This window comes from Zalophus californianus, chromosome 10, assembly GCF_009762305.2.
Source record: "Zalophus californianus isolate mZalCal1 chromosome 10, mZalCal1.pri.v2, whole genome shotgun sequence".
Taxonomy (NCBI): Eukaryota; Metazoa; Chordata; class Mammalia; order Carnivora; family Otariidae; genus Zalophus; species Zalophus californianus.
This window is the reverse complement of record NC_045604.1, coordinates 60,428,276-60,443,327: the sequence shown is the minus strand read 5'-3', so window position 1 is coordinate 60,443,327 and position 15,052 is coordinate 60,428,276. Positions and strand designations below refer to the sequence as shown.

General features: G+C 35.7%; 1 protein-coding gene across 12 annotated transcripts in view; it reads left to right on the top strand.

Annotated features, from left to right (window-relative positions):
• RGS7 (regulator of G protein signaling 7) overlaps nt 1-14,566 on the top strand; it is a 556,606-nt gene extending 542,040 nt beyond the window's left edge. For all 12 annotated transcript variants that reach the window (XM_027611453.2, XM_027611452.2, XM_027611450.2 and 9 more), the window contains one exon: nt 13,879-14,566. Coding sequence is in view for 1 of the 12 variants with exons in the window: in XM_027611448.2 (XP_027467249.2) it covers nt 13,879-13,929 (51 nt within the window). In the remaining 11 variants the exon portion in view is untranslated. The remainder of the gene's footprint in view (nt 1-13,878) is intronic.
• The last annotated feature ends 486 nt before the right edge of the window (nt 14,567-15,052 follow it).

Here is a 15,052-nt window from a genome sequence, read left to right as displayed (position 1 = left end):
AGCAGCAAAATGTGGTAAAAAAAAGCCCAGGCCCGAAAGCTTGACATGTTAATATTTAGGTTTGACACCTAGTCCTATGCTTTCATGCCATATGAATTTTTAGAAACTGCTGAACCTCGGTTTCTTTATCTATAACCGTCCTAGCCAGGAGTAGCTTTAATTAGCAGTTTGCACAAACATATATATATATATAATATGTAAATACAATGGGGTTATACTTTAAATATGCTTTTGAAACATGTTTTATATTCTTAAGTTGCATCATAAATATCTTCCAGGTCATTTCATACTCTCTGACATAATTCTACTTATTGACTACCCCAAAATTCCTCTGAATGGATATACCTGAAATTTATTTTCCAATCCTCTGTTGATGGACATTTACACTGTTCCTTCTTTATTTATGTTATAGATCAAAGTGTGATAAACATCCATCAAGTAAAATACTGATTTTTTTCTCATTATAAAAATTTAAATTGCTTGGTTAAGTGGAATGCAAAATTATAAAAGAGGTTTATTTATTTTTCCTTCTCTCTTATCTTTATATTTTTTCCTAATACAAGAGCACACACTAGAGGGAAAAATAACCTATTGTAAAAGGCAGGAATCAGACTTTGTATTCCTAATTTCTACACTGTGTTACACATAATAACAAGCCTCCCTCAATAATTAGTCCTCAATCTATGAAGAATTACAGTCACTTTCTGGGAGTCTTTCACTATATTTTTAAGATACCGTCAATGACTCTATGGATTGTTTCTAGTCCTGGTTAAATGATTTTTAACTTGGTTTTCATCAAATGTGAAATCTAGCATAAAATACTCCCTCTATACCCTAATAACCACCAGGATCGTACACTGAAACCACCCTGTCACTTCAGTATAACCCTATGAATAATAAAGATTCCAGACCAGCTGTGGGGCAATGCTAGGAGGAGTGCAATGCAATGTTAGCAGTATCTATTCATGTGGACCCCCAGTTGGACTGGACATTGGCTCTGCTTAAGATTAAGCCATAGCACTTCTGGTCAAGGGCTCTAGATTTTCCTATTTGAGTTTACAGGTACATTAGTGTAGATAAGCTTTGTTGGATCCTGAAGCACCTAAAGAGAAAATTTATAAACTTGTCGCTTGTCACTTGTTCATTTTTATTCACCATGAATAACACCAATAGAGAAAATTGACCTAGTAATCTAAGATCCACTCATTTGCTACATTTTAATCATTGTCTTTATGTACTGTTTTACTAGTTCTAGATTATTCATTCATTTAACATATATAAAGTTTTGACTATCCTACAGCCTGTCTTTACTCTCATTTCCCTTGATACCAATTTCTACCACAATAAAGTAGAGACAAACCTTAGAGTATTCAGAATGGTCATTTTCTAGATTGTTTTTATACTAATGAAGTTGCATTATAGTAAGACCTCCATGGAGTTAGTGAGATTTTTGATTTACATAAACATCCCTCATAATGAAGCAGATCATCTTCTTCACATAAACATCCATCATCATAGGATTATGAACTGTGAGAAGGAAGGTTTTGATTTTATATCTGTACACCTTTGAATTTACCTTAAGGAGAACTTCGTGCATATTCTTTTCTGGTTGAGTTCTGTAGACTTTGTTGCTTGAGATTACAGGTATGTTCATAGAGATCTGTGTTAGAAAATTCCTAGAGCATCTTAGGTAAATATAATTTATAAACTGATCATTGGATTTCTCCACCATAAATATTACCAGTAAATACCTAAAATCGATCCACTCAAGGATGAACCATTTTTTCCTCTTTCTTCTCTTATCGACCTGAAACTCATCTCATTTATCATTTTGTTGTTGGCATATGTAGCTATCCATCTTGTTTTACTGAAACTATTTGTGGTGATAACTTAGCTTAGAAAGCAATTTCAGGTTCCCTGCAGCATGATGTTAATTGGTTGGTGTTGAAATGTATCAGACTATGTAGCCTATTTCGTTTGGACAACAGATCTTTATTTTCCTGTAGTAGCATCATTAGTTCTTAAATTGCCATTCAAGTTCCATAAACTGTGGATTGATAGTGGTTTTTGGTCAGGGAGCATCCAATGCAACTGTGGAGCTTCCTAAGGAATGTTTTGAGGCTGCTGAGTAGAAAGTCCCCAGTGGGAAGCTTCCTCGTTGCTAGTACATATGTCAGAGGCAGAAGTTTAATAGTATTTCCCAACACACTGTTTTAATGTACTGGAGGCCTTGGGTTCGCACCAGTGGTTACAAGGCCCCAGCTTCTTGTGTAGCTGAAAACCACCCTGGAGGCTCTATGTAACAAGTTTATAACCCAATAGTACTCATGTATCCGAGCACTATTGGATTCTTTTATCCAACAGCAACAACAACAACAGTTATTAAACATCTACTATGGGTCAGATACTTTGCTCCCTATCTTCGAATACATACATAATAACCATACCCATTCGGACATAGCCACTACTATTAGGAAGCTTACAGTTCATAACAGATAAGATATTAATAGAAATAACTACTTTTGGGATGCCATTAACTTGTGCACCTAAGTTGGTTCATTCCCAGAAAAGTTAACTATTCAATGAACAGAACTAACTTCCTACTAGCTTCCTGCTAGCTTACTTCATGTAAATCATGACAGTTTCTCTTAAAGCAACACAGAGTAGGCAGGGAAAAGAGTTAAGGCCTAAGCAAGAGACCTGCTTACTGGATAGGTGGGGCAATGGGCTCTGAAGGAGAGAGGACAAAGGTAGAACCAGAAAGAGTTCTGAGGACCCAACAAATGCAGCTGTGTTGCAGGCAAGGACTGCCATGAGGTCTGCCGTTAGAGGAGCATAGTTAAAAAGAAGGTAATCAAGGAGACACCTTGTATTCCGGGTCCACACACTGGGCCATCTTTATCCCTGCAGAAGATACAGGTAGAGAGCAAGTTGGGAGAACCTTGAGACAGGAGGACATGTTTGCAGGATCAGCAGCTGCCGTATGAATCCCACATTTGATGATAACAAGAACTTGGCCAGTAAATTAGAAGTACAGGTGGAAGAGTAGAACTTCTAGCACCAGTAAATCTACATATATGCTAGAACATTTTTGGACCAAGTTTGCTGGAAGAGTTAATAGTAGAAAAATGAACTTCAAACTGTCACAATTAAAAATTATAAGAGTTATAGGGCACCTGGGTGGCTCAGTTGGTTAAGCGTCTAACTTTGGCTCAGGTCATGATCTTGAGGTCCTGGGATCAAGCCCCACATTGGGCTCACTGCTCAACGGGTAGTCTGCTTGTCCCTCTCTATCTCCCTCTGCCCCTGCCCCACAATCATGCTCTCTCTCTCTCAAATAAATAAATAAAATCTTTTAAAAAAGAAATTGTAAGAGTTATATAATAGTTAATACATAATTTTACATTATCACTTTGATTTTATTTGAAGATATGTAAACTTGGAATATTACTCAACATAGCCTAAAGCCATGTCCCCTGTGATGCCTTTGCTGACCTCCAGCTCTGGGTTAACTATCCGTCTACATAAAAGAAATTGTAAGAGTTATATAATAGTTAATACATAATTTTACATTATCACTTTGATTTTATTTGAAGATATGTAAATTTGGAATATTACTCAAATATGATCTGAATCTTACCTTAAGTTACAGAATTGTAACTGAGTAAAGCAAGAGAATATGGAATGTTTCTGTGTGCTTATGTACTCAGCCTTACAATGTTTGGCATAGTACTTGCCGATAGTCAACCAAATCTCAGTATCAATCTCAATTACCTCATTGAGTTAAATAGAATTGAATAGAATTACATAGATTTAAATAGAATTTGATCAGTGATCTAAAGGCAATATGTTTGCATATTCTTGCTATGAACTTGTTTTACATAGCTAGGAAAATATGAATGGAGCTTAAATTGATGAAGATTAGGCCTGTTATGTCTAAATTTAATTTCCACCAACAGCAGATTCGTATGTTACTTATTTCTAGATAAAGACGTCACTACTAGGCAGCCCTATAACCCCATGTCTTCACCAAATCATCTATTTATTCTTTTCACTTACCCATTCTAAAGCCACACGTAGCACCATTATGTGTTTGTCAGTATTCCTTTATGAAAAATTTTCCGGAAAAGAAAGCCATTTTTATGCTGATGACCAGCCATGGGTGTGATTTTTACTTTTCCATATGTTTTGCTAGTGCTTAGAGGCAAAAAACTAAAATAAGCAATTTAAAACAGATAGACATTGTAATATAAATAACATACATGTTTATAGATATAGATATATTATGTTCAATTCTACAGACACACAGCTGCATTTTCTTAGGCACTTGCCAGATACCATAGCGCAAGCCCAGACTGGGCAAAATCCTATATCCTCTGCATTATGTGTCACATTTTGATGGCTGTTTTTTTCATTGCTGTTTTTCAATGGTCAGGATCTAATAGTAATAAGAGCAAACACTGGACAACTCTAAATACAATACTTACACCTGTAATTTCAACCGGAAAATACCAATTTTAAGATAGCCTTGTGGTAGTTATTGGACGTTTAAAGCACCATTTCTAAACTGCACTGACTATTATTTCTGGAGAAGAAAATTTCTGCTATTATTTTTTTTGGTTCATCAAGTCATTTCAATTTATTTGCTTTGATATTAAAGATTCTTTTCCCATCTATTTCATCAGCAAAAGAAAAATTACCCAGTAGACATGGCTGAGTTACAAAGGGGAATAACAAGCATCTCTTATCAAGACTATTCACTTGAAATATACTTATTAATATCTAGAAGGAACATATTTCTAATACCAGAAAGTAAAAGCTATTGGGAAGTTTTTATCTTTTCTAATTTTCAAAGTTGTCTTCAAGTTAATTTGGGGAGATACTGAGAAAGATGAATTTTTTGGAGCCTCCAAATTGAAAAGGAAAAATTTAGAAGCTGCAGTTCCCCAGGTCCAGTGTCTAGCCCATTGCGTGAATCTCTTCTGTGGACTCAATGACAAGTAAGCATCTAGCATTTGCTGGCTCAGAAATTCCACAGATGTGGGACCCTTAGGTGGTGCAAACCTTCCATACTACCTTTTAGAAATTCATTTCCTATTTTCAGCATAATCTACTTTTCTCTAACTTCCATGTATTGACCCAAGTTCTGTCTCCAGAACCGGACAGAATAAAACGAACATTCATCTAGATCTAGACAGCTATCGAATTACTGGAAGGTGTGGTTACATCAACTCCCCTCAAGTGTTCTTTTTACTTCCTTTAGTTAAAATCTCTAATTCACTATTTTTCTGTGTGGTTCAACTACCCATATCCCATATCTCAAAATCACCAGGGACTTGGAAAACACAGATTCCATGACTTCATACCAGATAAACTGAGTTAGTCATTTTCTCTCCCCCTCTCTCTTCTTTTGCTCCCCCCATTTGCATTTGTTACAAACACATCAGAACAATAATGTTTAAGAACTGTGATCCAGATAGAAGCATTCCTACCTGACCCCTCCTTATCAGAGATCAATGGTTCTCACATTTGACTGCAGCAGAAACACCTGGTAAGACAGATTGCTAGATATCGCCACTCATGAGGTTTGATTAGTAGTTTTTTGGTAGGATCCAAGAATTTTCATTTTTAACTAATTCTTAAGTGGTACTGTTCCTACTGACTTTGAGACCATGCTCTGAAATCCACTGCCCTAGACCAACCGATGCTCTCCTCTCTCCACTGATAGATGCCAAGGGCACACCGGATGTCACAGCTCAGAGGCATCTCTCCAGTTGTGCCCACACCGTTTTGCAACCACCAGTTGAATTATAGGGTTAAGAGCCAATTGTGTTTGTTCCCATGTTCAGTTTATCATAACTGAATTGATAGTAATTACAAAAATTATTTAAATATATTAGCTGCTGAAAAAATTTGAGTATGAAAAGAAAAAAGACATTTCTATGAAAACTAAGTGGAACACCTAATAAGACTCAATAAAGTGAAGATGCCTTAAAAAATTGCTGTCAAATTAAATCTGAGAGAGGCTTGCTTCAGGAAAGTGTATTTCTAATGTTTTCTAACTTAATAATCTCCTGTTCTTTCATCATCTTAGTTGCTTACCTCCTACATTTGCTCCAATCTGTCAATAGTCCTCCAAAACATAACCAAACACAATACTCTAGATGTAACCCGACCAGCAGAGATTCGGAATATTGTCTTCCAATAGGAAAAGAAAGAGGAAGAAAGAACATGTCATGTAACTTTTACAAACCAGCCCGAAAATTGCCTCTGTTCCCCCACCCCAGCTCACAGCAGCCATGTCAAAATGTAGTCATTTGATAGGGTAACTGGGTGATGGACATGAAAGAGGGCACGCGATGTATTGAGCACTGGGTGTTATATAAGACTGATGAATCACTGTACTCTTCCTCTGAAACTAATAATACACTATATGTTAATTGAATTTAAATTAAAAAAATGAAAAAAATTAAAAATGAAACTATAAACCCCTTGAAGGAAGAAACTACATCATTTTCATGGTTTATTTCCTTGCCTAATAGAACCTAGACACATAAATGCTCTCCTTATTAAAAAAAAAAAAGAAAAGAAAAGAAAGAAAGAAGAGACAAACTAAAAAAACAGACTTTTACATATAGGCAATAAACTGGTGGTTCCCAGAGGGGAGGTGGGTGGGGGGATGGGTGAAATAGCTGATGGGGATTAAGAGGACACTTAATCATGATGAGCCCTGAGTAATGTATAGAATTGTTGAATCATTCTATTGTACACCTGAGATTAATATAACACTGTATGTTAATTATTCCGGAATTTAAAAAATTAATTTTTTTAAATAAAATGTAGTTATTTGGGGATTAAACTTTTAAAAAACTTTTTTTTTCTCATGAGTTCAGATGAGATCTCCTCGATCTTGTCTTTTGCTGCTAGAATTTTGATTTATTGTTTATTTATTTTAATCTAAGTTTGGTTCTTTATCCTTCTTTTCATTAAACTCTGTCTTGTGAGTTATAGCTTTACATAAGTTTTTAGAGTATTTCTTTGTTACCAGCCTTTTAACCAAGGTAATCAAACTTGCATCATACATACATTTTATCAGAACTACATCAGTTTAATGGTGAAAATAACTAATTAAAATGCCATAAAGAACAGAGAGGAAGGGGCATCTGGGTGGCCCAGTAGGTTAAGCGGCTGCCTTTGGCTCAGGTCATGATCCCAGGGTCCTGGGATTGAGCCGCATGTGGGGAACCTGCTTCTCCCTCTCCCTCCTGCTTGTGTTCTCTCTCACTCTCTCTCTCTCTCTCTCTCTCTCTCAAATAAATAAAATCTTAAAAAAAAACAGAGAAGACGGATTTCTACTACTCCAATAACTAGCACATCTTGAAGATAGTTGTTTGTTTAGTTATGAACTTCACCCTTCTCTGTCTCAGCCACAGAGGTACCATGAAAGACCACTACACGTCTCACTCCCCAAACCTTCGTTACAGCAACCTCCTGTCCTCAGGTCTGGTAAACCTGTGAGGGTGTACATGACAAAGATCTAACATAGTTTACATGGGGAATAATTAGAAGAACATTATGCCATTAGAAAAATGAACAAAGCCTTTGAACAGTTTTAAAACGATGCAAATAGTCAATAAATACATGAGAGAACAAACAGAAAATCTATCTTCATTAATAGCAAAGTATAATTTAAAAAGCAACAAAATATCTTTTCCCTCCAAATAGGTTAGTTTTAATATAATATCTAGTGTGAGAAAAGGGGTAAGTAAATCGTTGACTTCATACACTGTTAATAGGAATATGAATTGCTAAACACTATTTTTGAACAAGACTTTGCAGAATGTGTCAAAAGTTTCAAAAGTCTTCTTGCACTTTCAGTCAATAATTCAACTGCTAATAATTTAACCCTGAGAAAACCTACATGCATACAAGAATATTCATTGTATCATATAACTGCCAAATATAAAACACAGCCTTAATGTACAACAATTGTACATTATTACAGTTTCTTAAATACATTAAGGTAGATCTACCTGGTGGAATATTATGCAGCTATTAAAAATTAGATTTTAGAGAAGTGGCTTTCATCTTTTTTTTATTGCCAACCACATTTGACATAGTAATGCATACGTGTTCATGTGTTTGTGTGTGTATATATATATTGTATTACTATATAAACTGCTTGTGTGTGTGACAAAATAACATTTCAGAAACAGTACATTCTCTTATGTGTGGTGCACTTTGATATATTCCAAGCTATTCTATAATATTTAATTTTTCTCATAATGTTGGTAGCATCTATCTAAATTGACCTCCTTACCCACTAATGCAATGAATTTGAACAAAACATTATTTTAGAAAAAACATATAACATGAATAATTGATCAAAATATAATCACTTTAATATGTGTGTTACTCATAAGCCAACACTATGCACAGTATAATTTCAGTTTTGTAAAAAAATAAAATTAAAACTTTTTTTAAAAAAAGAATGATATATTAGTATGTAAATAACTGTATTCATGTAATGTTTATTTATTCCTTATATTTTTCTATGTTTTCCTCAAGTTTTCTAATGGATATATGCTACTTTTATTTTAGGAAAATATTTTAAACTGAGGAAATGAAAGTATTTGGCTTTAATCGTTCTTTCTCAATCCAAACAGGAAGCTAGTAATAGATAGTTAAATGTAAATGTGTTCATAAACCCTCTCTTTTTAGTACATAATAATAGAACTTTTTCAGTCCTCCACATTATATACACCTGCTCCCAAACTAGCTATAGAATCCTTTTTCTTCCTTCTTTCCCTCCTTCCTTCCTTTCTTCTTCTCAATGATTTGAGCTTATCTATAACTTTCTAGGAAATGATACTCTCCATAGTTTTGTTAAAATTATTCACACGTTCAGTAAATTCATCTGCAAGTTTACCCAGGAGAATTGGTTTCATTTCAAGCAGGGAGGAGCTTTCCAAAATAAGAGTTAAACAGGCCCAGATTCTGTCAGTTAGTCACTATTCAGGGTGTGACCAGGGTCCCCCATATCTCACTCCACTATGTCTTTCCTCCCTTAAGTCCAAAGTTAACCCAAGACATTTAAGTCTCATTACCTTAGTTTCTAGAAGGTTATTTTTAAAATTTCAGCCAAGGAACTCAACTCATGCAAAGAATCAAGTATGTATTGGGGGATTCTGTAATGTTAATGTTGTTTAACAGCTGTTGATTGTTTCACCAAGCCAACTGACTTGATGAGTCAGATGGCTTGTAAAGATGCTAGTTCTGATTCTATGGACAAGACAGTCCAGAGAGGGATTCACCTGAGGAGTTTAGGGGGCAGTTAGGAGGCTCTAGCAAGAACTTAGATAAGAAGGTCATCTTTGAAAAGTGGGTAGAATCTGAACAGGTATCTACCACCATGGTTAGGTGACCCAAACTGATAGAATATTAGGTGCAAAGGCCAGCCAAAGAACCATTTTGTGGGGTGACGATAGGCAGTTTGAAAGGCCAGAAAAGCTAGATTATGAAGGCTTTTGGGATCCAGGAAAACGCAATGGTATTTGTAAGGGAAACAGGGCATTTTTCAACATGAGAGTAAAAGACCAGATAGTATCCTTAAGTTCTACGTCTCTAGTTGCACACCCTGTCTCTAGTCCAGCTGCATCACATTATCATCAAGCAGTCAGCTCCTCACCGTGTAGCAGTGGGGCTGTGTCTTTGCACAGACAACTGGGTCACGTACACCAGCAGACACTCAGATGGCAAGACTTGCACATTCTTATCCTCAGTCCCTCACTATGGCCTCTGGAGCCTATAAGACATTCTAGAATGTACTTCTGAGTCCACAGAACACATTACAGACACGAGGGAATGACAGGAAACATACAAGTTGGAATTGTAAGAGAGTGCAAGAGTTAAGAGGTTACCTATTTTTTTAATCCAAAAGATGCTGAAAATCCCGCTACTTTTCTCTTTAAATTCTTTCATTGCTATCTTCTAAACATCCTATCCCTTCATTTCTTCTCAGTCTGTTTGGTGTCCTATAGGTCAAGAAAGACTGCTGTGTGTTTTTACAACAGTAATAGAACAAGTGGCTTAGGCACCCAAGCAAGTGTGGCTTCTCTCCACTCCCTTTATGGATTAGTGTCTGCAGGAGAAGAGAATGGAGAACGGCCTCCATCTTCCTAGTGCCCCAGGCTCTCAGACTGCAGCTACGAGCCTGGCTTTCCCGGCCATTTCTACCGACTCACAGCTCCCTATTGTCAACTTTCTGTTACTACTTTAAAAACAAGAAAGATTTTAAAAATCATGTAAAATTTATAACTATCGGTAGTTAGTTACCTTAGAGGAGCTAAGAACAAACACATAGGTTGCTTGTTCTGACTTTTTGGGGGGAGGAGGCGGATATTTTCCAAACTATAACAAAACCTCTATGGAGCACTTAAGAGGTGAAGTTTCACTGTGAGGGACCAGAAAACTCTCTTTGTGTATATGATTTTATGTGATAACTATATTGTAGATTAGGTAAGTGTTCTATATTCACTTAGATACCAGCAAAATCTGAGCTGTATTTTTGTCCTGAAACTGATTATGTGCTTCTTTTTTTAGCTTTTTGCTCATTAACTATCTATTACAAAATCTCATAGGATATTGAATTTTTGTTTTGTTTTGTTCTGAGTTCCTGTCTTTGTCTTTCTCTATGGATTGCTGTTTCCAGTATAATCCTTTTTCTTCAGAATCTGACAAGAAAGGGTATAAATGACATAACACATATATAGGGATTTGGTTAAAAATAAACATTATTCATATGGAATTCAGTTGTAAACAAGTTAACAGAATTAAGATTTTAGAACTTAACTGTAAAAATTTCTCAGATTCTTCAACTTGGAACAATTATGAAAAGTTAGTTGGCAGGGGCTGATTCAATACAGCCTCTGAGGAACTGCACTAAAAAGGAGTTTTATAAAACAGCAGATATGTAAATACATCCTTTCCTACCTACAAGAAAAGATCAATATTCTTTTTAACTTAAGATTTTCCAATAGAGTGAGCAACATATTTCCTTGTGCACTAGGATAGTGCCAGTCTGTTTTTTCCCAGTATGTGAAAAAGGCAGGATTTTCACAGGGTTTGCAGATAGATCCCAATGATCTAGAGCTTCAAATTCACATGACTCACTGGGCACCCAGGCTATTTACTTTGATCCCAGAGTGGGGCATGTAAACTTTTTTTTTTCTGTTAGTTTTACCCAAATTGGCCTTTTAGTTTTCTCAGTGCACATAACAGATATCCTTATTACCTATTTGGTAAGACCGTATCACACAAAATGTTTCATCATGTGACTGTTTCCCATCTCTGTTCATCTGTTTTCCTATTATCACAAATCCCCAGGTTGCCTGTGCTTTTCTATAGATTTCTGTGAATGAGTATTTTTTAATTATCTCCTAAGACAACAGTCTGTCAGGCTAACCTTGTACCTCACCCCCTTTTTAATGAAACCTATATCAGGCCAAGTACTAATAGCTTCAAGGAAGTTTCAAAAATCTGTAGAAAGAGAGCCGTGTTAATATTTATTAGATTTAGAAAGATGACAATAATTTTCACAGTCCAAATAAAAAATGATTATATGAGTTTCAAATGACTTTCTATTTCAACGTGACTATTTCATTCTTCTTCCCAGTAGTTTTTAACAAATCACACTAATCTGCAGTTTTAAGAGTAATAATTTTACATTAGAATCTTTCCCCTTCTCTGCCATACAAGCATTCACTCTTATGCCTCAACCAATATGGCATTTTCTCCATCCCACATTTGCCTTAGAAACAGTAAGCCCTTTTTAAAAATACATTATTCAGCCTCAGAATAAATATATATAAATTCATGTACACACTAATATTAATAGCACAAGAAATGAATACAATAGTAAATGTAGGCGATAGTGTGGTCTTCAAGTATAGAAAGGTAACTTTTAGATTCCAACATTATTTGATCAATCTATTGCCCAGATTTGGGATGGAAAAGCAATATAATTTTAGATTCCAATTCATTAGCAACTTTATGACCTTTTAAAGTCGGAATAGACGAGGCACCTGGGTGGCTCAGTCGTTAAGCATCTGCCTTCGGCTCAGGTCATGATCCCAGGGTCCTGGGATCAAGCCCCACATCGGGCTCCCTGCTCAGCGGGAAGTCTGCTTCTCCCTCTCCCACTCCCCCTGCTTGTGTTCCCTCTCTCGCTGTCTCTGTCTCTGTCAAATAAATAAATAAAATCTTTAAAAAAAATAAAGTCAGAATAGACTTTGGGTGTCAGTGTCCTAATGAGAAAGCATTTAACAATAAAAACAATAATAGTAATAACATGATGAGATAATAGCCAACATAAACTTAGTACATGGAATGTCCCAAGAATAGTTTTAAGCAATTTAGTTTCATTCTTCTTCAGAAAAAGCTTTTAAATAGGTACTGTGATTATCCCCATTTTACAGATGAGAAAACAAGCACGGAAAGGGTGGCAAGAAGGAGCAAAACATATCTTGTTTATAAGGCCAATATATAATGTAAAGTAGGGTGTCTTGTTAACAAACTGCTTTTTCTTTTCTTTTTATTCCTGCCATAAAGTGACTAAAGTATAGTCAGCGGGAAGGCATCTTCTACGATTAGTTGCTAGATGCTAAGTTTTGAACCCTTTTCCCCAATTAAAAGAAAATGGTGCCTGATTTTCCATTGCTGCTGTCCATGTCAGCCACAGGGCTCTTTTCAGTTACTGTGAAGTGTGTAAAGAAAGCTTGATTTTGAAATTATTGATCATTTCTTAAACCTGTTGCTCTTTTCCCAAAAGATGGCCATGGGTGATAATTTCTCTCCCAACACCACACTGCCTTTTATCAAACTCTGATCCATATTAGGTAGTAAATCAAGACTACTGTTATGACTAATTTATTACTAAAGTATTATATTTCTCAAATTATCTTTTGGCCTTACCTTATTATTTTACACTCTGAAAAAGACAAATTCCATTCAAATAAGTGGACCACCTTATTTTTATTGCTAGAACATACAAAATGAGAGATGAAACAGAAACCACCAATTGACAATCTGCAACTCTGATCAGAAATTTCAAATATTTTTTATCTCTCTAGGGTACTAGTATTAACAGGGACAGTGCTGGCTTTCAAGATTTCCAAAAAGTGAATATGTACTCTAGGTATTAACACAATATATGGAATCAGAATATATGGGATTTTTATGGGGTTGGGGTTGGAGGAAATCAGGTGGAAAAGGATAGGGAGATGTCTGGTTTGAAGTAAGGAGCAAATAGACTTTTATCTGTAGATGTATAATTGGCATCTTTTTCTCCATTACCATATAGGACAGGGGACAGACTCAATCTTGAGTTTCTACCAATTACACCTTTAAAAATGAATTTTGTTTAATTAAATCATATCCTCTGCATATCTAGATATTTATAAACATGACATTAATTCCAGCAATTGAACAAGAATGCATTCACATTGCTACCTTTCAGGGCAATTTACTAAGGTTTCTTTTAACATGTTTATAACCAGTTGCAAATCTAGGTGTTGCATCATTGCTACGCCTTGATGAAACGTTTATGGACATGTTTTATTATTTGCTAATCTGTGCTGTGAACCCATCAGTCTGTTTGCAGTGGGGAGGAAGTGGGTAGAGGGGTGGGAGGGTGGAAGAGGGGCAGATCATTTTGTTTGATGTGTTGGTGGAGGGAGGAAGTTTGAACTAAGATGTACCTAAAGGGTTCTGTTTTGACCCATGCACAAAAATCAGCTGCAATAAATAAATGCTGCTCATAGCAAGTTTTCAGTGATCATACTGTTTTTTTTTTTTCCTGTGTTTTATATTTTTTCTCAGGGGAAATCTCTCACGTCAAAGAGGTTAACAAGCCTCGTTCAGTCTTACTAAAAGGATCATCTTGTAGCATGGAAGCAGACTGGAGTCATTGCATATACTTTGTAGCTCTTTGTTGTTACCTGGAGCAGAGGACATTAGACCAAGATGTTGCATGAGCAAAGGACCTGAATTGTTCTCTCTTTGTGTACATTAAGGCATTGCCATTTCAAGTGACTCTACCATCTTGATGCCTCCATTTCAAAATGTTGTCTGCTTACTTTCTCCTTGTACTAAGCTGGATCTGTGTCTTTTCCTTTTTAACAAGTTCAAGTGAAGTAAACCTTTTTTTTTTCCTCTCTTTCTCTTAAAGCTTTTGCTAGACACACAGTTCACTGAAAATTCACTCAGTCAAAAACTGGAAGAATTGTAAAAAATATATATATATATCAATAAGCATACATATGGCTTCACATTTATTAAACAATAAATTAGCACAGAAAGTTTCATTTCACCAATGTGTTCATAGTCAGAAACAAGCTCATGTCTTTGTCTGTTGTCTGTACATTCTCGGTTAATGTTTCTTGCATTTATTTTTATACCATATTTAAATAAGAAACACCTTTTACTCCAAATGTATTAAAGTTGATCCCTTCTCTGTAAATTTGTGTATGTTTATATTGTTGTTTTAACTTTCATTAAAAGATGCAGAATCTCTTTGTTTTTGTAACTTTTGACTTCTGCATGCTGACAGAAAATGCTGAGAAAGCATCCACAAATGTAGACTTGCAGTTTTAAGATATCACCCTGCATGTTTATTCAAGGCAAGCTTAGATGGCACAGTAGTCAGGAGCTGACAGAAAGTGTTTCATCTGGGGCCTAATCCAGGACCAGGAAGATGCTTTTTCTTCCATTCAAGAGCAATACAAATTGGCCTTCCACATTTTTAGAGCTATTTCACAGGACTTTCACCCTCATTATGAATATGCATCCCTGTGTATTGCTAATGGATATTTCTATGAGAATTAGGTTTGAGTGTGACTTCTGCACTCAGGAACTGGTATTTTTCTTTAAAGTATAATTCTAAAAATGCCTTAAATCAGCGACTTTTTAACACTTTGGTGGTTACTAATTCTTTCGAGGACACAACGGTAATTAGTAACCTTTAGTAAGTCCTCACATTTAACCCTCAACAGGA